Source organism: Carcharodon carcharias, chromosome 27, assembly GCF_017639515.1.
Source record: "Carcharodon carcharias isolate sCarCar2 chromosome 27, sCarCar2.pri, whole genome shotgun sequence".
NCBI classification, from domain to species: Eukaryota; Metazoa; Chordata; class Chondrichthyes; order Lamniformes; family Lamnidae; genus Carcharodon; species Carcharodon carcharias.
In genome coordinates, this window is record NC_054493.1 from 16255372 (window position 1) to 16277532 (window position 22161).

Below are 22161 nucleotides of genomic sequence, written 5' to 3' on the forward strand. Positions count from 1 at the left end.
ACTGAGGCACAGAAAGCTGTTACTTGATGGGTGACGAATTGTGGACTGGCAGGAGTGAAATTGCTCTGATAAACTCGTTCTATATCAGGGGGAATTCAGATTCACAAATCTGGAGTGAGGTTGATACATTTTTGTACCTTTAAAATGGTAGACGATGGCGATGGCGTAGTGGTATTGTAGCGAGGTGAGTAATTCAGGGATCCACGTTTTGAAACACAGCACATAAGTTTGAATTTGAATTCAATAAAAATCTTAAATCTCGAAATCTGATGACGATTGTTGTAAAACCCCAACTGGTTCACTAATGTCCTTTGTGACCTTTACATGTGATTCCAAACCCACAGCAATGTGCTTGACTCTAAATGGCATAACGAGCCGCTCAGCTGTATCAAACCGCTACAAAACCTGAACAGCACTATGGGTGTATCTACACCACATGGACTGCAGCGGTTCAAGAAGGCAGCTAATCACCACCTTCTGATGGGCAATGAATGCTGGCCCAGCCAGCAAAGCCCATATCCAAGTTTTGCGTCACTGCAAAAATGTAAGATTTGGAGAGCGGAATATAAACCAATAAACATGATGTATGTAAAAGCCTGGAGCCGTGTAATCCATGCACAGGTTACTTTAGTGCACTAATATCTGAGGGAAGGCCAGTGTCATGATTTCAGAGTCCAAGTGTTTTGAACATTGAGGAATATTTAATCAAATTCATGTAATGATTACAATCTTCTCCACCTGCCGTGCCTCTGTCTATACAGCAGACTGATATTTTAAGCCAATTATTACTTATCTAATTGCCATGAGCTGTCTCTGAAACAGCAGTAAACTGGCAGGACTAGTTCCAGTAACGTGGCGTTTGTTTGACCAGTTTTGCCTTCACATCGTTAATGTAAATAAGGCGGAACCAGTGGTTACAGGGAACAGTTTTAGATGATGTTTGTGTGGATTGTGCTCGGGGGCCACTCTCAGAGGGATGGATTCGTGTGTCAGTGTCTGACCCGCAGTTATAAACAGCCCTCAACAGACAACAGCTGTGACCCAGAAACCTGCAGCAGTTATTGTACGAGGGCTCAACTCGGATCCATCATTGTGAGACTCAGTGCACAGTAATAGACCGCGGTGTCAGACAGCCACAGCTCCGAGATGGTCAATCGGTACGATTTGTCTGATTTATGGACTATATCAGAAAACCGGTTCCGAGCGAAATCTGCCTGATAATCCAGGTCGCCGTCAGTGTACCTCTGGACTGCAAACTCGGGCTGTCTGCCTGTGTACTGCCGGTACCAGAATAAGAGAAAGCTATCGCCGGTATAGGTGCATATTAAAGTGGCATCTTTTCCCTCTGTCTGTGTCAGCGAAGATTCCCGCTGAATAACAGAATCTCCATCGCTCAGGCCTGGAATGTCAGAGTAAATCGTAATCAGTGTTCCATTAAATTAGACAGCACTTAGAGCCGAGAATACGATTGCATTCAACACAATGGATTTCACCGTTTTACACGGCGATGGCATCCCCTACCTCTCTTTATTTCACTCCATCAGAATGCCCTTCAACCCCTTTCTTTATAATCCTTTCATTTGGCTTCTCCTTAAATCAGTCCAGATTATTCGCCTCTTCCCTCCTTGTGAAATTGATTTCCAGATTACAAACACTCTGGGTAGTTCAGTTTCTCATCAGTTCCCTTCTTTATATTTATCGTTCTTAAATCGTCCATAGGTGAAAAAATCCTCTGAACGACTAACATATGAAACAGCTTCAACATTGTTAACGACCTCTATCAGGTTGTTCCTCAGCCATCGCGTTGCGAGAGAGAAGAGCCCCAGCTTGGACAATGATTTCTGAAAGTTATTTTTCCTCAATTCTACTATCATCCTTATAAATCGGTTTTGCCACTTACTCCTTTGCCCTTATATAATTTTCCTAACACTCCAAGTCCGGTCTAACCACTTTCCGCTACAAAGTTACAAGAATGTATTTGCACTTGAAATTTATTCTTCTGGAAACAATTCAGTTTAAAAAAAATGTTTTAATCTTCATACCTACACTGAATGTTATCCAGGCCACAGCGAGAAGGGGAAGCCTCATTGTTGTTGCTCTGGAATTCAAAAGAGAGATTTTGAATGTCAGAAACCAGCAGAATAACCAACAAAAGGAGAGCGGATGTCACCTCCTTCAGGACGACTCACACTGGACTGGTTTGATGTCACTTCCTGAAGAAAATCGGAGCGGAAGGAGTTGGATCTGGTCTGATGTCACTTCATGCTGGATATCACATAGAGCTCCGTGCTTTGACTCTGACTGCTCTGACCTTCCTTAACAACAGGTGCATTTTTATTTAAGGGAATATAAAGATTAACATCGCATCCCACTGATCAGAGACAACGGTATCTATATGCAGACAGTTGAATCTCCCATAGATCTGGGAAACAAATTCAACTCCAGTTGTTCTGAGAGGCTGTTGATTTCAAATTAATCTGAAAGACAGTTGGATCTCTAATTAATCTTGGAGGCAGTTCGTTCCCTAAGCGATCAGAGAGACAGTTTGATCTCTAATTGCCCTGGGGGACAGATTGATCTCCAATTGACCTGAGAGACAGCTTGACCTCTAATTGACCTCAGAGACAGATTGATCTCTAATTGATCTGAGAGGCAGTTTGATCTCTAACTGCTCTAAGAAACAGTGTGATCTCTAATTGATCGTAGGGACAGTTTGATCTCTAATTGATTCGAGACAGTTTGCTCTCTAATTAATCTGAGTCAGTTTGATCTCTAATTGCTCCGAGAGACAGTTTGATCTCTAATTAACTTCAGAGACTGTTTGATCTCTAATTGAACTGACAGATAGCTTGATCATTAATTGACCTCAGAGGCAGATTGATCTCTAATTGATTTGAGAGGCAGAAGTCTGGAATCTGGGGGCCCTGCCCTGAGCCAATGGGAAATTAAATTGTTGTCTCCGGTTACTCGCCCTATTCGAACTTTCAAGAGGGCGGATGGAGCAGTCACACATTGCTTTAGTGAGTAACTGTGCTGCTGTTTTTGTACGGGGCAGGCACACAGCTGTGCAGCTCTGTTTCTCAGAGCACAGTGACACAGAGCTCCATCTGACAGCTCCGCCCGAGATATTCTCAGCCAAACAGCGTTCTCTGCCCAGCCGTGATGGAAAACGCTCCGGGGCGAAGTTGGCTGGGACGGTGCCGTATGGACTAATATCCAAAAGGTTCACCGGTGCATGTCCGGGAATCTGCCGGTACCACTTAAGGTAAAGGGTTGCATCTATTGTTGGAAAACTGCAATTCAGCGTCACCGATTTTCCTTCCCACACCGTTCTGATCGAATTGTCTACTTGCACAAAATCGGCGCCAACGCCGTGGGGGCTGCAAGATAAATTGGGCGATTGAAAATAGCCGTCTCATTAGGTGCACCAATTAATGATATTCATACATGGATACCGCATGAACTTACACAGCACAGATAGGGCCAAAGCCACGCTGAAATAAGCAGCAAAACTCATCGCCGGCTGCGGGTCACAATGTCAGAATCTAGACCTTCTCGCCGGGGACAAACTGTCGTCAGTAACGTGCTGGCGTATTTTTAATTTACTTGTCTTTCGTGGGATGTGGGCGTCGCTAGCTCGGTCAGCATTTTATGCCCATCCCTATTTACCCCTGAGAAGCTGGTGGTGAGCTGTCTGTTTGACCTTCCTGCAAGTCCCTGTGCTGTAACACTAAACCTATGACAGAGATAGAAAGGGATGTGATTCTACAGCCATGTTATGTTCGGTTTTGACAGTGCCACATCATCAGGGAGCAGGCGGAATCGTGTGCTGCAACAACAGAATTGACGCCCCACGCCAGGATTTCGAGATGCATTGTAAACGATTTCATTCCCCACTCCCCACCCCACCTCACCCCCCAACAATTTAATCACAAAGGACGCGTTTAACGTTAGCTTAGTGGGGCACAGATAAAGTTGTCCGGGAAAGAATTAGGATTGGCTGTACTCAGTGAATTGACAAATTCACCCTCCCCTTTGGTGATTCAACTAATTCTTCTATCGGTGATGTTACAAGGGACTGAGCCTCAGGCGATATCAAAGAGAGTTATGCAGGTGGAGCAGATCCTGGCGGATTTGAACACGGTTTGCTGTCAACATGCTGAAATCTTCCATTTGGAGGAAATCAATGGGAACTGACTGGAAGGCTTGAGCAGAACGAAAGGGTGCGATCAGCAGATGGCCTCAACTATATTCTTGGATGAGAGGCTTATTAAAATATTGATGAGGCATTGATATTAGTCGTGCTTTGATATTATAGAATATAGCATGGCTTCAAATGAATGCCTCTACTTTCGAAATTGTTGATTTATTGCCAATCTTCCAGGAATAAAATGGGACATTCACTAAATTATCTTGTCAAATGCAACTCGGCTGACACCTTCATAACTAGTGCGTAAAGCCTCTGCCTGACCTCTGGTGGTGACTCAGTGTAACTACAAAAGCGCTTCCGTCCACGGAACTAATCATTTCGCTGCCAAACGAACCATAGCCAAACCCGTTCCTGAGCCGAGAGGCGCAGCGCGTTTCTTGCGGACAGACGGAGCTCACAGAGCCTGAGCTCTGCATGCACAGCTTGGAGAGTTTCGGGAAAGGAAGGATGAAGTGAAGAGATGAAAAAAATCCATTTTTTTCCCGAGCCTATTTATTTAAATATCACGCCGTGCATGTATTCGACCACCTGCATATCCTTCCGGTTGTTTTCCGCTCTATTTTCACATCACAGATCAGATTCAGCGAGAGGAGATGAGAGTCCGTTGCTGTTTTTTTGCACGGGCTGTCTGTACTTGCGGACCAGTGTGGGGCCCAGCGCCCAGTGATCGGCGGCAGAATCGCAAAGCCAAGCCGCAGCGAATTTTAAAGGCACCGTTTTCTACTCTTGGTTCAAGTCAGCAGTAAACCTAAGTGAGAAATGGAGAGACCGACCTCCCGATTCCGAGCTATATCTCTTCAGTAAATATCTCGGGGGTTCTCCGGGATGCTGAATGTACCAGAAGAGAGTGGAGACACCGCGTGCTGTCGAATAATTGCAGTTTACTGTGATGGTGTGTTTGTCCTTCCTGCATCGGTAACTCAGTGTGATCGTGGGACACCGAGTCTTTTCCATTCGTCCCTGTAACAAGAAAACAGGAGGCGAGAAATGTCCAGGAGTGAATGTAATGCATGTAGCACAAACTGTTTATTTCAATATAGGCGCGGTCATTATTATCAGAATTAAACAAAGGGAACAACATGATGACAGCTTTAAGCTTCCGAACACAATAAGAGAAGGATTTCAATATGCTGACCCTGCAGGGCAGATATGGAATAGTAAACACGGCTCAGAGGCAGGCTTCGCTTCATGAGAGAAAGAGAGCAGTTTTCCATGGACATGATTGGCTTGTTCCTGACTCTAACGTCAGCTGAACACCAATCATTGTTACCTTTTTACTTCATTCATGGGATGTGAGCTTTGCTGGCTGGGCCAGCATTTATTGCCCATCACTAATTGCCCTTGAGAAAGTTGCTGCGAGCTGCCTTCTTGAACCGCTGCAGTCCATGTAGTGTAGGTACAGCCACAGTGCTGTTAGGAAGGTAGTGCCAGGGTTTTGACGCAGTGATAGTGTAGGAACTGGCACAGAAATTACTTCCGTCACCCTGCAAACTCTTTCGTTCACTGTTTTCTCCCATTTACCCCTGTCCCACTCTCTTGTTCTATATCTCTCTGCCTCTATTTTTGTTTTGTTTTGCCTGTCTTCCTGTCAAACTCAGTTTCCTTATTGATGAACAGGTTGTTCGACCCATGGTAAACCTGAAAATTGAAGAGATTCCAATTAGTCTTTCACCTGGTATCAATGAAATTTCTCCGTCTATGAACACCATTAATAGTTACAGTCTTAAAGCCACCAGGAATATCATAATTGAACGCTTCCTTCTAACAGGAATACCGATACACTGAGGGTAAGATGCAGTGAGCTGATTCCAGGTGTCAATATATCTATACATGCGCCAGCAGCCACCTCAGATCCTAACGGTCTCACAGCACCACTGGGGAGGCAAGGAGGTGAGGGGGGAGCGCTTGAGACACTGAGAGGTGATGATTGAGGGTGAGTATTAAACCGGGTGAACTCCCTTTTACAGGATGACCGGAGATGATGTGGTTACTCAGCATCTGAGTTGTGTGGGCAACATTTCTGACAGGTAATTACTGACTCAACACATTCTAATCAGAGGGACAGTCGCAACGTGGATAATAGCACTGAGTCATAATTCTCATTCGGTGAGCCAGTACGGACTCCAATGGGCCGAATAGCGGCTGCTTACAACCGCTTCTTAGCAAATTCTACAGCCACTACCCTCTCGCGTTTAGACAGGAGGAGAAGGGGTAACTTTAAACTGTACCAGGACACTGCATGGACAGTCCGGGCATTATTCCAGTAGCGGAATGAGCCAGACACGCAGCCTGACTTCATCCCATGGACAGTTTCTTAGGGTGACGATTGCAAAACGGATTCTGGCAAAACACGTTTCTCTGCCGAGATTCAGGCAGCAGCTGAATCCACCATCCTAACCAGCGCTAGTCTGTCGCTGACTAACACTGCCATGTCTTCCAGCGCTCGCACTTTTAATCTGTGCCCTCTCACCCTTGACCCTTTAACGTGCGGAGACCGTTTCTCCCTATCTGCTCTGTCCAGCCCCCTCATTGTTTTGAACATCTCCATTAAAACTCCTCTTAGCCTCCTCCTCTCCAAGGAGAAGAGTCCCAATCTCTTCAATCTATCTTTATGGCTAACGTTTCTCATCCCTGGAACCATTCTTGTAAACCTCTCCTGCACTGTCTCCGAAGCGGTCACATCCTTCCTATAATGTGCTGTCCAGAACTGTACCCAATACTCCAGCTGATGTCTTATATAAGCTCATCAAACTCTCCTTGCTCTTGTACTCTGTGCCCGTATTAATAAAGTCCATGATACTGTCTTCTTTATTAACTGCTCTCTCTGCCTGTCCTTCCACCTTCAGCAATCTATGCACATATACACCCAGGTCCCTCTGCTCCTGCACACACTTTAAAATGGTTTCCTTATTTTTTATTGTTTCTCCTACTAGAATGCAGGGGGCAATAGCTTCATTCTGTGCTGTAACGGTGTGGGATTCTGTGAATGTATCAGAATCGCTCATCATTATTACCGTGACTATCATCTCATAGCCTGAAGCAACATCATCATCGTTTTACCTGTAATGAAACTCGGGCAGGGGGAAATGCATTTTTGCTGGGAAGGGGGTGAGTGGTTATTACTGGGAAGTGATATATTGATGAGAAGAGATGCCTAACGGATCCTTATGATGCAGTCAGAGTCAGCGACGTAGGGAATGCTCTGTGGGAAGGAGGAATACAGATCAGCGCCACACTACGCTGATCCTCAAAACAGAACCAAAGAAGGCAGGCATGCGGAAATTTTAAAAATAATAAAGGGGAAGCGATGCTGGCCCGCAGGAGAGAAGCAACGGACATACCGCAAGAAGAGTGCGCATATGAATGCTCAATCTGTAAGGAACTGAATTCAGTAATAATACCTCATTTGAATACTGTATAAGTCTGTATGTTTGCAAAGGTTACATTACTTTCGTATTGACTGCCTGTCTGGGGCAAGCAGGATAGTGACAGGAATTGAAGAATTATTATATTATTCAACTGCATCAATGGATTGTGTTGAAAACAAGGGTTGAAGTCAGCTTTGGGTCTAAGAAAAACCCTGCACAGCTTACTTACACAGAGCTCACATGTGACATTAAGTAAATTTGGGAAAGTAAGGGGGTAGAGCTGAGTTCAAAGCAATTTCGCCATAATTGATATTGAGCAAGTTTCAGTCTGTGTTGGTGGATGCGCGGGTCGCGAAAATGGGAAACTGTGATCTCTCACTGCCACCTGGTGGCCGGCTTTAAAATACATTTTTTGACCTGATCTCTAAGAACACGGTTATCTCGGAGTAATTTTATGCGACACTCTCCGCGTATTATATTGTCTGTGAGTAGAACTTCTTTAATGGGGATCTCCGGCATTGGCAATGGAATAATATTAAACGTTTCGCTTCACTTCCCCCACCTCAAAGATTGCCCCTTTTCAAAGGTCAACATTAGCGTCACTACAGTTCCCATTTTCTGCTGTGAACAGAAGGATTTCGCTCGGTCCCCCGCTCCCTGCACCACCGTCAAGAACCGGAAGACAACCAGGCTCGACGTTGATTGGATGGATGGTGGAACAACGGAAAGGTCAGTTGATTGGATGGCATCTGCTATCTCGGCCAATTAGCATTTCACCCAACATCGCCCCACCTCTGGGCGGAAAGGCATTTAAATTGAATTCACACAGAGAAATGAATCATTGGAAACGTTGGAGTAAAAACAAAGTACTTATCTTGACCCTGTGGAGGCTGTAGATACCGATCGTGGTATACGGCATCAGTTAAATTGAAGGAACATTTAAGCTACTTTTATAAATGCTGGGATTGTCGCTGTAGGTTGTGCAGTTCTTTAAGGCTCAAATAGGCGACAAGAAGCTCCGAATTTCCAATCGCCATTTCATCGAATTATTTTTATGCCCTGTGACTGTTAGGGATCGACATTCATCATCAGCATCGTCGCAACGCGTCTCCCTATAAATGGGAAACTGAAAAACCCCCATAGAGACACTGACTGTCTTCACCAGGATCCGCACCGTGTGCAATTTCTCATAATCTCCACCAGAGGACGCCATCGTCACATACTTCTTACTCCCCCCTCGGGACTCAAGCAAAGTTCTCCCCGGTTTGTGGCAAACCAAAGATTATGAAACCTATTTAGAATTAAGCTGGTGTTTGTTGGATTCAAAAAAAAAGTGCTTTTGAGCTCAGTCTATTTTGGCTGAAATTCGTGGTGAAAATGCGCCCGACACTAACTACACTGAAGGTTCGAAAGCAATTAAAATTGAATGCCTAATAACATGTTAAAGGCACATTTCGAACATAAATTCTTAAATATAGCATTATGAATGAAGTCATATTCATACGAACATACGAGTCAGGAGCAGGGGGAGGGCACTCACTCATCAAACTCCAATAAATTGGTCAAACTTCATTTCCCTTTCACAAAACCGTCTGAACTGTGCCTGATTGCTATGAATTTTCTAAGTGCCCAGCCATTACATCTTTGAGAAACACGGTTGTAATCGGACTAACAGTTTCTTTCGTGTTACTAGCAATAGTTTCTTTCCCCACGTGATTTTCCTCAGCAGAGTCGAATGGCGCCTCCTGATTGTTTCAGGCAGGCATTACGGTTTTCATCAGATAAGATGCACAGGAGTTTAGTTACCAGCCCGTGAAATTACCAACGGTGAAATGATACCGGGAATATCTTATCTCAAATAGGTTAAAACAATTTCAAATGTAGCTGAAGATTTGCAGTTCATTTCACTCACTGTCCCTATCAGAGTGATACACGGGGTGGAAGTTAAAAATCATTATGTTGTGATTCACAAGAGGAATATATTACTCCAGCCTCTGTGGAAACTCCCTCTGAAATTCGTTCTGGCTTCACGAACTCACTATCTTGTAAGAATTAATTTCAAGAGGAAATCCATTACGCAGTATTTAGATTTCAATGGAAAGGTGAATTTCCTGGGAGAATTAGGTTAAAATTTCCGATCACGCAGCGGCATCAAGTGCACACAACTTCAGTAAAATGTCCGAATCGACGCAGTTGATTATAATCCGACAATTAAGCATGCTGAAGACGTTCTCACAACGAAGGCTGCACTCTGTTTCTCCTATCGGATCCTTTATGCTGTGACTGTCACAATCTCTGATCATAGCCGCTATTTCAAGGGTTTTATAAAGCTAACGGCAGCCCTGCTCAAAGCCTCCCTTTGCTGCTCTCGTTCTGAACCATCATGCCTGCCCTGTGTTATTGGAGAGATCGTTGCAGCTGTTCCGGGACTGTAAACAGGAGGGAGGTTTTTGTACAGTGACTGCCGCCTTTCCTCTCAGTGTGGGGCTGTATCGCACAGTAATACACAGCGGTATCCGCGCTCTCCGTCTTCTCAATAATCAATTGGCCCCGTTTGCCCGCAGTGGAAAGTTCCAATTCGAATCGGTCCTTTCTATCCTTGCCAGTCGAGAATCTGCTTATAATAAACTCCGGTCCCTGACCGTATTTCTGTCTGTACCAGTACATTCCGACAATGCTGGACGTGTTGTAGGTGCAGTTTATCTGCACCGAGTCCCCGCTGTGGACTGTTCTCGCAGTGGGAAACTGGGATACTTGTTCCGAGTGACATCGACCTGTAAAAACATTTAGGTAACGTGAGTATAAATAAACACTCTCTGCAGGTTACAGAATAAATCCCCTATACTTACAAGTTAGCAGCCCCAGAATGACAGGGAGTAGATTCATTTGCACCGCATAACGCATCTTTGCAATTAAAGTGTCAGTAAGAAAAGGAAGCCCAGCTCACATCAGCAGAGCACGGAGCGTCTGAAGAACGTCAACAGTCGGTCAATGTAACAGCCAGAGATAATGATTCAGTCACGTGGTTTTGCTGCTCTTGGATTGGTTAGAAATAGACTTTGTTCTCGTGACGTAAGGATGTCATTTTTGACACCCTGCTCCTTTGGCCATCGGATCATGTCAATTATCGAAACGCCAGGAATTTCCTTCGCTCCTTGTGGCGGTATGAGAGCGGAACATAATAACTTTGCGGCACTGACTCACTAAAGGGACAAGCTTGGGCTCTGCGTCTTTGTAACCATTTGAAACTCTGTACAAAGATTGTCTTAAGGAATGAATGCAGCTTGTTGTAAAAATCCTATCTTGTGAGCTCTCGTGCTGAAATTGTACATTTAAACTCCCATAACTGTAAGATTCCTGAATCTGCATCGGGACAGAATTGAAGGAGAAACGCATTGGCGCTTTTCGGTGATTCATCATACACCTGTGTGTATCATACTCCTGGCAGCATTGCCCGTGGAGCTGGTTCAAACCCCTTAGGGCGAGGGATAGGGTGGGGTCTAGATAACTGGAAGAGAGTGAAAACTGAGCATGAAAGTCTTCTCTCGCAGATTTAGCATAAATTAGTCAAGGATGTGATGCAGGGAAAGAAACCAAATGCAGGGCGGTGTCAATTTATCACTTTCCATTTTAACTTTGACCTTCAGCAAAGACACAGTTGATGCGATTTGCGAAAAAAATTCATACAGCGAGTCGTCAGGGTTTGGAATTCACTACCTGGAAGTGTGGTGTAGGCTGTTCAACTGAGGCATTCAAAAGGGCATTGGATAATTATTTAAATAGAATCAATGTGCAGGTTACGGGGGGAAGGTAGGCAATTGGCATTAAGTTAAACTGCTCAGAAGGCCGGAGAAGACACGATGGGCTGAATGGCCTCCTTCTAAACCGTAATAATCCCTGTGATTCTTTTTTTCTGTGATGTCAGTCATCAGTGTGTGTCTTCCGTTTACAACATTTACTGTTCTCTATCTTCCACATTCAGTGTTCAGCTGCCTAATGCTCAGCTACCATTACGTAATATTGGACGAAATGCGTTACATATGATAAAGACATCCATGTGATGATTGTTGTCCGATGTGTTTGAGATAATTCGGAGAAAATTCAATTCAGAGACAATTGCCAGTGAAATAACGTTTTATTTAATTGCCCAGGGCCTGATCCAAAGAAGAAATATTCATATCAGCTGCTTTCCGCTGCCTGTTCTGAGCAATGATCAGATGTGGTGGGCAGGGTGTGAAAAATTGTCTCTGTGTTCAATCGTCTGTCTGCAGTTCCCCTTTAAGGAAGCTCTGTTGTAACGGCACTTGTCTGATATTCAGATCAGAAAGAATAGGTTTGCATCGTTACATTAAGGACTAGAACGAGGGAGTGTATAGGATTGTAGATAAAGTGTTTGGTCAGGGGAAAAGATGAAACTATCAAGGCTGCAAAGGGAATCGATGGAGACGAGATGAGCTTGGGTGCCACTGATGAATTCACGAAGTTGATTTGTGCTGGAAACGGAAGTTGAAAATGTCAGGTAAAATATTTGTGCTGATGCACCTCGTGTGTTTACGTTAAGCTATTTGTCCTGTTGCCTCGTTAGCAAGGACCCAGTGGCTCGCGGTCTGGAGATTAAATCACTTGTGCTGTTCCTCTTTACCGCTGTCAGAACTAATTGGAATTCTCAATGTGGATCTCTTTCAGAGTAATTTTCAGCTTTAGGAACTCCAATCCTTGAGCTTTAATCATCTCTGCCGGCACATCAACATTCCCTGTTTATATTGAGCAGAAAAAAAGCAGAATGTTGATAAGCCCCAAGATTTCCCAAGCTACCCGTCTGTTGATTTGGACAAGGGCAACAACCGTAATATAACTGTGCGATAAACTGGCCTGCCGGCTTTTGCCTGCTGTGAACTCGGGATCGAACATTTCCCGCCGACAAAGGCACGCAAGCAAGCTTATCGGAGCTGTAAATGCTCGCTGAGGTCTTTGTACGGGGTTCTCGCTGTGATCTGACGCTGTGCCCCACTGCACAGTAATACACCTCCCCATCCTCCACACGCAGTTCGCTTATATTGAGGTAACCGTACTTTTTAGACTGGTCAGCAGCTGCCAGATATCGTCCTGAAATTTTCTCCTCTTTCAGTGCTAAGTGATTGGTAATAATCCGTCTTGGTGGTTGTGCCGTTTGCTGCCGATACCATTGCATGTAATCAATATTCCGATCTGTATATTCACAGTCTAACTGCACCGAACCTCCTTCTGACACCATTATTGCAACCGGAGCCTGGGTTACTGGATCCTCACTTCGTCCACCTGTGAGGGGAGAGGAATGAAGTGTGAAGAGCTTAAGAAGAGGTCGTCCAACCTTATGTGTTTCTGTGTGAGCGCGTCGAAGTTTCCGTCTACCAGTTGTCCATAATACTGCAATTTATGATGTATAATTATATTAAACATTATTAGGAATATTTGCATTAATCTGCGAATCCGCTTTGATTAAATTATTTCGGCATTTACTGTCGAACAGCGCAACCAGTATTATCAGAAACATGTCTGACAGAATCTCTCTCAGTAAATGGGAATAAGGTGAACCAGAGGTTAAGAAGGCGAGGGGGAACCCGGGCTCTGTTCAACTCATTGTTCCACCAACACACTGCAGGGGGCCAGGCCCATTGTGACCTCACTCAGGCTGCCACCCCTATTGGCTTTGACGCTGCCGTCACGTGACCGTGCCATGACCATGCTTAGGGGTGGCGCCCTCTCCTGGCGGGTTTTTTTCAGTCGGGTTGAGAAAGCAACAATTCAGTGCGTTCAGGGTTAAGTGAAATCCATATTAGGACACTTATTTCACGCAACGTTTCTGTGAAATTTGAACTGGAGCTGTTTGGATCGTTTCCATTAGCCGAAGTTTCAATAGCGAAATCATCCCGATTTCGTAGAAGAAAATTGGCAGGGAAAGATAAATTTTATTTGTTACATTGCGATACTTTCCTGTCAAGAATACGGTGCTGAACTATAACGGGAAGGAGATTCATTGGTAAATTCCTTCAAGGAATTACAAACGTGGTGGGGGGTGGGGGGTGGGGGGGGCGCGGGGGCAGGGCGGTAGGTGGGGGGGTGGAGGGGGTGGGAGAGCAAAAATGAGAGAGGTGAAAGATGATTAGCCTAGCTCTTTCAAATAGGCTCAGGTACGGTAAACCGAAACCTCACTCCATTCCACGGATTTCAATGCTTCTGGTGCCTTCAGTCCCCTCCCGCACTATTTGTTCGCAGCCCCTTGAAAAGTGAGCATGAGCAGGATGAATATAGATTTCCTGAAGTACAACCGTCGCTATTTCCGCTCCAACACTCGCGGAAGTAGCTGGGAGTCACCGCACATTCCTGTCAGTTTTGAATCTGCACTATCCCCGGCCACTGCTTCCGCTTCCTGCTCTCGCTCTGACCAAACTGATTAAACGGAGAGATTGCTCCGTTCCAGCCATTGGTTAGATCAGCAGTGCAGTGGGGCGGGGATCTCCATTTCTGCTCTGAAAGAGGATTTTCTGTGCCGAAGAGAGACTGACACATGAACTGTTATGAGGAGCTGCCTCGTACCGCTCCTCGTCAGAGAATAAAATGAGACATGGTCTATCATGACTTAAACAGGAAAGAACATAATGTTTAGTGCAGCAGTAGCTGAAACATGTCCTTCCATAGTATGAACAGAGTCATGGCCTATTGTATTGATAAATTAATCAGTGCATAGTGTGACATATGCAAATAGATTATCCAATGCAGTAACAATGAAACAGGGCCCAGTGTAATTTAACGGGAGGCAGCGAAATGTGTACAATGAATAGAGGCATGCTCTAGTGTAGCGGCAGCAAATGCAGAGCCCCGAGCAATATTAACGCAGGCTGGGCATTGCATAGCAATTCACGAGATATTGTTTTGTGTCATATAAATAGAGGTAGAACTTGATGCTATAAAACAGGGAAATTATCTAGTGCAGTATGAGACAGGCTCTCGTGCCTGCAAAGAGAGATAATTGCCTTGACAATCGAGACATACGTAAACCTGAAATATCACTCGGCAAAATGTAGATTTTATGATGTAAATTGATGTCAACTTCTCACGAGATCATTCCGAACCTGATTGGGAAGTTATTGACAGAATAGGCGTTCGAATCGATTGAGGTGAGAGAAATCTGTATTTTTTAACATGTGGAACATCGGGTGTGACAAAGGGAAATGAACTGACCAATTCGCTCCAACTTGGTTTTAGAAGTGCAAGAAAAATTGAACCACTGAGCTTCTGATAGATAAGTCCAAGGCCAGGATGGATGCAGTTATCTACAGGAAATTTCGCTTGTCAGTTATTGGCTGATTCTATGTGTGACCTGTCTAATGTTGACAGAGATCTGCACTTCCAGACGGAGGCTGCAGGTGATTCCTGGCGTTTTGCTGCCATCTGGAGGAGTAAAGTAGAATTTCACCCAACCAATATTTTCATCAGAACGATTGTTTACAGATTTCTTTTGCAAGACATTCAGAAGATTGTGATAAATAAATAATTACATTTAGTGCAATATAAAGCGCAGTTAACGAATCAGATTGCTAAGAATCTTGGTAGCTACGGCAATGAATAAAGTTTGAAATGTTTGCACAGGTTACCGCTTAGAACAAAGTCGATATAAAAAATACCGACCCGATGTGAAAACTATCAGTTGCAATGAAGAGTTCAGACTTTCTTTTGTGCCTCTAAGGATCCTGGAATATCACTTTCGATCCTGAGTCTTGATTTACAACCTTGAAAATATCCTTGATGTTTCTTCACTGCCTCAAACTCGCATCTTTCACATTTGGAGATTATATGTGCTTTTAAAAAAGTTTTAGAAACGTCTTGCGAAAATGGTACCATGCCATTTTGATCTCGTTGCTGATAATTAGTGCAAAACACGGAAAACCATTAACATCTCTGGGATATTTACCACTCTCTTGTGTGAGTGCGCATGGTCTTATCTAGTCTTTGTGCACTGTCCTTTCCATGGTTTGTAGCTCATTTCCGTGGCCTTTCTGAGACTTTTACAATCAGGCTTTTGTATTCAGTCGGCTTGTGACCATCTGTTCCGGTGTCCAGGAAACACCGCGCCCGGTTTTATAGATTAATGGTCCAATAAACATTGTTCATCAGCATCTAATCGTATTCTGAAAATGATCTCTTTGTACCTGCTTATATTATGGATCCTTAGTTTTAATATGTTTAAAGCGTCTTTGCTATTTTGAAGTCTTTAATCAGGCTATTAAAATTATAACGACCGTCTTCCCCCTGATCCATCTGTCTGCTAAAAACAGATAATTCAAACTAAAAATTAGTTGTACGTTTTCCATGTGTTCATTAGGTCCAGGACAACTGCAAGTGTTTGTATTTTCAATGGTCGTGGCGAGCTCCCAGAAATCCTCAAATAAACAGAAGCCAATTCTTCCCTCACGCAGTGAATGTAATAATCAGACGGAGTCAGTATTCGATGTGAAGGATTTTAGATGGTGTTTGTGTGGATTGTGGTCAGACTTTGCGCTCACAGAAATGAATTCATATGACAGTGTCTCACCCGCTGTTATAAACAGCCCTCAGCAGACAGCAGCTGTGACCCAGAAAGCTGCGGCAGTTATTGAATGAGGCTTTCAGTTGTTCCAATCATTGTGAGGTTTTGTGCACAGTAATAGACCGCAGTGTCTGACATTCGCCGTGTCTTATGCCATTTCCATAACCAGGGCAGGAGTGTTTATTGCAGGCAAATGAGACATTAACATCGCTCTCTGCTGATCAGAGAGACACGAGAGAAACAATAGACAGTTTCACATCTAACTGACTCGAGAGACAGCTTGATGTCTAATTGATCTGACAGACAGTTTGAAATTGTTTTGACATTAGGTACAGGTTGCTCTCTAATTGATCTGAGAGACAGCTGGATCTCTAATTGATCAGAGAGACAGTTTGAACTTTAATTGACCTGCTCGACAGTGTATTGATGGACTCCTCCTCTGCAGAATGGTGTTTGTTTGGGCCCCTCCTCTGCTGTTCTGATTCATTGATCTCTACCTGCAATTGAACCAAAATATTGTTGCCAGCTCAGACTTGCCACAACATCACGGCGATGAGTTTAATTTGGTTTATCATTTCCGACCCAACCATCAAGAGCTGATGGTTAACAATATGAAGAAGAAACGATAATAGTGAAACAGTAACAGGCTTCAACCGACCCTATTAACCCTGTCCTGCAGAATGGATGGCCTCTTTGGACCGGTAGTTCACAAATAACATATTGAGGAGAGCAGAGGCTGCTGTAAATGTTGTCAGCTCAGAATGGTTGTATTATCTCTCAGTGCCTCACTGCACAGTAATACACCCAAGACTAATACACCATAGGTTCTAATCCAACGGTGCTGTCCCTACTGGGAATGTTGTAGCTTCTTGTTGGTTAAATGAATAGGTTGAAGAGTCTGCCTGTGGTGTTTCTGCTAATAGCTGATATGATAAATTTCGGGCCACGATTCTGTACCAGTGAATTCTCTCAGAGCCTCTGGTGATTGCATTTCATTGCATTTCAATCGATTGTCCCTCTTGTGTAAAGGTCGGGTGGATTACAGTCTATCTGTTGAGTTAATTGCTGATACAAAAGAGAAGAAACATGTTCTAATGGCGAACACAATTCTCCACAAAGTCCTCACCTAAAATCAAAACCAGAAGCTGTAATTCCATTCATTGAGTTTTCCTGGTTTCTGAACACGCTGGATCAGGAATATTACTGGAGAATTGGTTTAATTTGGGGTCATTGAGATTTAAAATCAACGATATTTTTATAATAAATATCTTTCGTATCGTCAACGTGGGCAAGTGAGTAATGCAAAGCTGATGTATCTTTTCCACTGACATGACTTCTGGAGCCAGGTTTCTCATTTTTCCTTTTCAATAAGACATACAACTGTCTCCTATAGCCCATGTAGGGCTGGTGGGCCAACTCAGAGTTCCAAAGAAGGGTCACATTCGACTGAAAGCTTTAAACCTATTTCTGTCTCCACATATGCTGCCAGGCCCGCTGTGTCTTTCCAGCACTTTCCGTTTTTAATTCAGATCTCCAGCATCCACAACATTTTACTTTTATAGAATGATGGGCATCTATTGTTGTCTGATGGGGGCTGAGCACCGCAATTGGCTTGATGCTGCGATTTCTGCTGAATTTAATTAGAGCCTAGAAAATGAGTAGAGACCGCATTTGGTTTTGGAAGCAAATGTCTTGCTATAAAATGGAGACTTTGGAGGCCTGCTGTTGTGGTCAGGAATGTACATGGCTTATGTTGTTAGCATTGGTTGCGCCTTATTGACTAATCTCCTCTTCTATAACAGTAATAGGCATCTAATCCTGAAGACTCCCCAGGGAATGGTATGTAAAAGCAACACTTGGATATTTTTAATGAATTAAACAATTACGATGGACTAGAGCACCGTCTGGGCGGCCATATACGTGCCTGCAAGTGACAGGCAGAAGAAGAATCACAATGCGAGACAGAGAAAGAAAATGAGGGAGAGACAATGGCAGAAACACAGATGGAGGTATAGGATGAAAGGCTGAGTGAGTAGCAGAGAGATAAACGCAGATGGAGATATAGAGAGAAAAACAGGAGGAAAGACAATGATAGAAATGAAGGAGAGAGATGGAGGTGAACAGAAAGAGATAACCCAGGGAGAGACATTAAGAGACATGAGAGAGATATATATATATATATATATATATATATAGAGAGAGAGAGAGAGAGAGAGAGAGAGAGAGAGAGAGAGAGAGATTTAGGGGAGGCAATAGCAAAGTGGCATTGTCGCTGTACGAGTAATTCAGGGACCCAAGGTTTACCTCAGGTAATGCTCTGGGGATGCTGGTTTGAATCCCACTGTGGCAGATGCTGGAATTTGAATTCAATTTTAAAAATCTTGAATTAAACGTCAAATAATGACTATGAAACTATCGCCGATTGTCGTAAAAACCTATCTGGTTCACTATTGCTCTTGGGTGAAGGAAATCTGCTGTCCTTACCTGGTCTGGCCTCTACGTGACTCCAGATCAGTAGCAATGTTGTATACTCTTAAATACCTTCTGAACAAGGGCAATTAGGGTTGAGCAATAAATGCTGGCCTAGCCAGCGACACTCATATCTCATGAATGAATAAAAAAAGATGAAGGTATGGTGAAGGGAACAGATGCAACATGAAGATATTGAAACTGAGAAATGAAGAGAAAAAATTTAAAAGACAGCGAGTGAATCAGAGGGAGAGACTGTGATAGAAATAGAGACAAGGAGCACAAAACAGATGGAGATACAGGGGGATAACCAGGAGGAAAGGGAATGATTGAAACCAGGCAGGTAAACAGCGGGAGAGACAGTGAGAGGAATGAGGGGGAGACGGAGACAGGGAGGGAAATAGATGAAGACACATTGAAGGGAACAAATGCAAAAATATGAAGAAAATGCACACTGAGCAAAGAAGAGAGACAAACCAAGGAAATCGACATAGTCAGTTAGGGAAACATAGGGATATAGAGAGAAGACCAATGCTCAAAAGGGAGGCAGGAATTCCAGGAAGTGAAAGAAAATTTAGGTAACATAGCACGTGATAGGGAAATGACGATTTCTGAGAGGCACTTGGCCTCCTAGATTACTGGAGTAGTCTCATAACCACCATGTAACCGTGCCCGTAACCGCTGCAGTTAACGCACAGAGATGACCAGGGAGCTCCAATTATTGGAGCATCATACAGTTGCATGATTATGTCGCATTTCTCGAGTTCTTCTTCTTAAAATTATTATAAAGCATCTTATTTTAGTGCAGGTGAATTTATACACAGGGGCTAATTCAAACTTTACTTTAAGTCTTTGCAGTTCCCTTGTTTATTATTATATCTGGGCCATTACTGGTTAAAGGAACCTTATTTTAACAATATGAAACAATCGAGATCCCGGTGGGGTACCGAGTCTTAAATATCAATACAGACAAAGCCTGCCAAATTTATTATTTAAATAAAACTGTTAACATTTTAATGCTGCCTCTGAGCTGCGGTTAAATAGTTTATCTATTGTAGTTGTTCCTGCTGGTTGAGCAATTTTCTGAACTCATTAAAATGGGTGACCGGGATAAATTGGATTTTCTGCACTCTGAACTTAGGGAAATCTGGAGAAAGAGAAAGTGGCGGAGAAAACGTGTGTGAGGGAGGGTCCGAGAAAGCGAAAGGGGAGATAGAGTCACAGAGACCGAAAGACAAGGCAAGCCAGAGAGATCCTGAGACAAAGAGAGATGCGGAGAAACCGAGAAAGACAGGGAGAAAGAGAAACTCAGAATAAATAATCGGCCCAGAGCTAACACTGATTGGTGCGCAACTGTCATCAGCGCTGAGAGACCAGCCAATCCTATCGCTGGGAAACGCCCCTCTGTTTCTCAATAAATGAAGCCTGCTCTTGGCCTGCATTTCCTCTTTGAAAAATGAACAGATTGTCAACATATTTCAAACCTTACCTTATTTCTTCCGAGCTCTAATCCCGTCACCATGTGCTCCCTGTGTTCCTTACTGCTAATAACGGTCTTGCTGCCTGGTGAGTTAATGCTTAAATGGTCAGTGTCCGTTACTTGTGTTATCTTCACTCCCAGATATTTGATACATTCTGTGTTTTGTTGCAGGAACTAATGGTAAAGATTCGGTGACCCAGGATCCCCCTGAATTAAAGGTTCTGGAAGGACAGAACATAAAACTGGACTGTAATTACACAGCAGCTGTTGCCCCAAATCTGTTCTGGTACATCCAGTATCCCAGGGAAGCTCCGATATATTTAATGAGGATATACACCTTGGGGAAAGCAGATAAGTCTCCTGATTTCCCAGACAGGTTCTCTGCTGATTTGCACAAAGGAAACAAAACGGTTCCTTTAAATATCGCCGGGGCCCTTCTCTCCGACAGCGCCGTGTATTTCTGTGCCATGGAGCCCACGGTGCTGCAAAGATATAGCAGATGCCATACAAAAACCCCACGGGGAGTTCCCGTTAGTGTTCAGAAGAGGGCGTTCTCGCATCGATAAACAGAAGCAATAACTCAGCCTGTGAGGGTCACAGAGTTTTTAATAAAATATCAAAACAAACATAAAGCTGCACAAGAACGGGCGAGCAACATCTGAGGAATTATTTTAGCTGACTTTAACTTGTAACTGTAGTAAATTTTAATTCCACAAATACATTTGTATTGCTTTAACTCGCATTTAGCCTTTTGATAATCTTTCCTTGCCTGCCTGAACTATTCCGCAGCCCTTTCCCCATCTCCACTCCCTCCTTCTAGGCCTCTTTTGTCAAAGCCTGCACATAGTGTCAATTTGATCAGAGTGTTTTGCTGGTTCAGAAACAATGTATAAAAAATGAAGACTAGGTTTCACCAGGTTGTGTTTTCACCCTTTAAAACAAGCCACGTGCACAGAGTTCCCGCAATGTTCATTCTGCTTTCAAGTGTCAAACTTTTTCTGACGCCATTAACAAACCAGTGCTTCTGAATTGTAATAACTAGACCAGGGGGTTCAGTCCCACCCCTGTCCCTAAACATGTAGCCATTCCTCTTATAAGGGCACTGACTATAGCTCAGATCGGGTTGTTGCCATTCACTGACAGCCGGTTCCCAGCTACAGGTCTGAAAGCACCACTGGGTCACAAGGAAATGAGGTGAAAGGATCCTGAAGCACATCAGAAGATATTTGATGGTGCAGATTAAAACGAGTTTCTTCTAATCTCAATTTCCATTTTACAGAGCGGACAGCGACATTGCAGCCACCCAGCATTTGGATTGAAATGGTGGGGTGGTTGGGGGGGTGGGGAGTGGTGGTGGTGTGAGGGGGGTGTAGGAGTGAGGCATTTTGGCAGCTAATAATAGAACAAATCAAGGTTTCAATCCGAATTTTAAACACCCTCCAGTCAGGTAATTTCCTGTTTGCATACGGATTTCAGATCTGAATCATGGAGATGTTTTCATTCAGCTACTGTCCTCACTTGCTTCGACGAAAGAGAAGTGGCTGCTTTAAGCATAATGTGTGATATTACATGGAGTGAACTGTGTTTTATTCTGGTACTGGCTGTTCCCGTTCGGGCTGTATTTACATACTTATGTTTTCAGGCAATTGGTGAGGCAAAAAACAAACAGCACCATTCAGGCAGTCGTACCTTTCTCTCTCTGAGGGGAGAAAGTGGACTCGGGAGAGTTGGTCAGAAGGAGGACTCACAGCCGGAGTTTATGATGGAAAACAGTCTCACTCCCGTATTCTAGGCTGTGTCTGGCAAGTCTTGTCTATGGGGTTTGTATTGAATCTCGGGCAGGTGCAATCACAATGTTCATCGGCGCTGTCAGCCGCTCAAACACAAACCGAGAGGAAACCACATTCACCTCGGATCAAACTGTCACCAACTGTTTCCAACAGCGGCCGAGAAAACAAACTGCAGAATCCGATCCGACCATCAGGTCAATTACCAAATGAATCTACAGGTTAAACCGTCTTTCCTGTTTCTGATCAGCTTTTATTTCTTTTAAACTCAGGTTTTGATA

General features: G+C 43.8%; 2 gene segments (V, D, J or C); one reads left to right on the plus strand and one right to left on the minus strand.

Moving 5' to 3' along the window:
• Window positions 1–1073: 1073 nt before the first annotated feature.
• LOC121270305 lies at window positions 1074–2088 on the minus strand. The segment is given in 2 exon segments: window positions 1074–1399; window positions 2043–2088. Coding segments are annotated over 2 exon segments (372 nt in total).
• A 17994-nt stretch (window positions 2089–20082) lies between these two features.
• LOC121270306 lies at window positions 20083–20659 on the plus strand. The segment is given in 2 exon segments: window positions 20083–20179; window positions 20265–20659. Coding segments are annotated over 2 exon segments (441 nt in total).
• Window positions 20660–22161: the final 1502 nt, after the last annotated feature.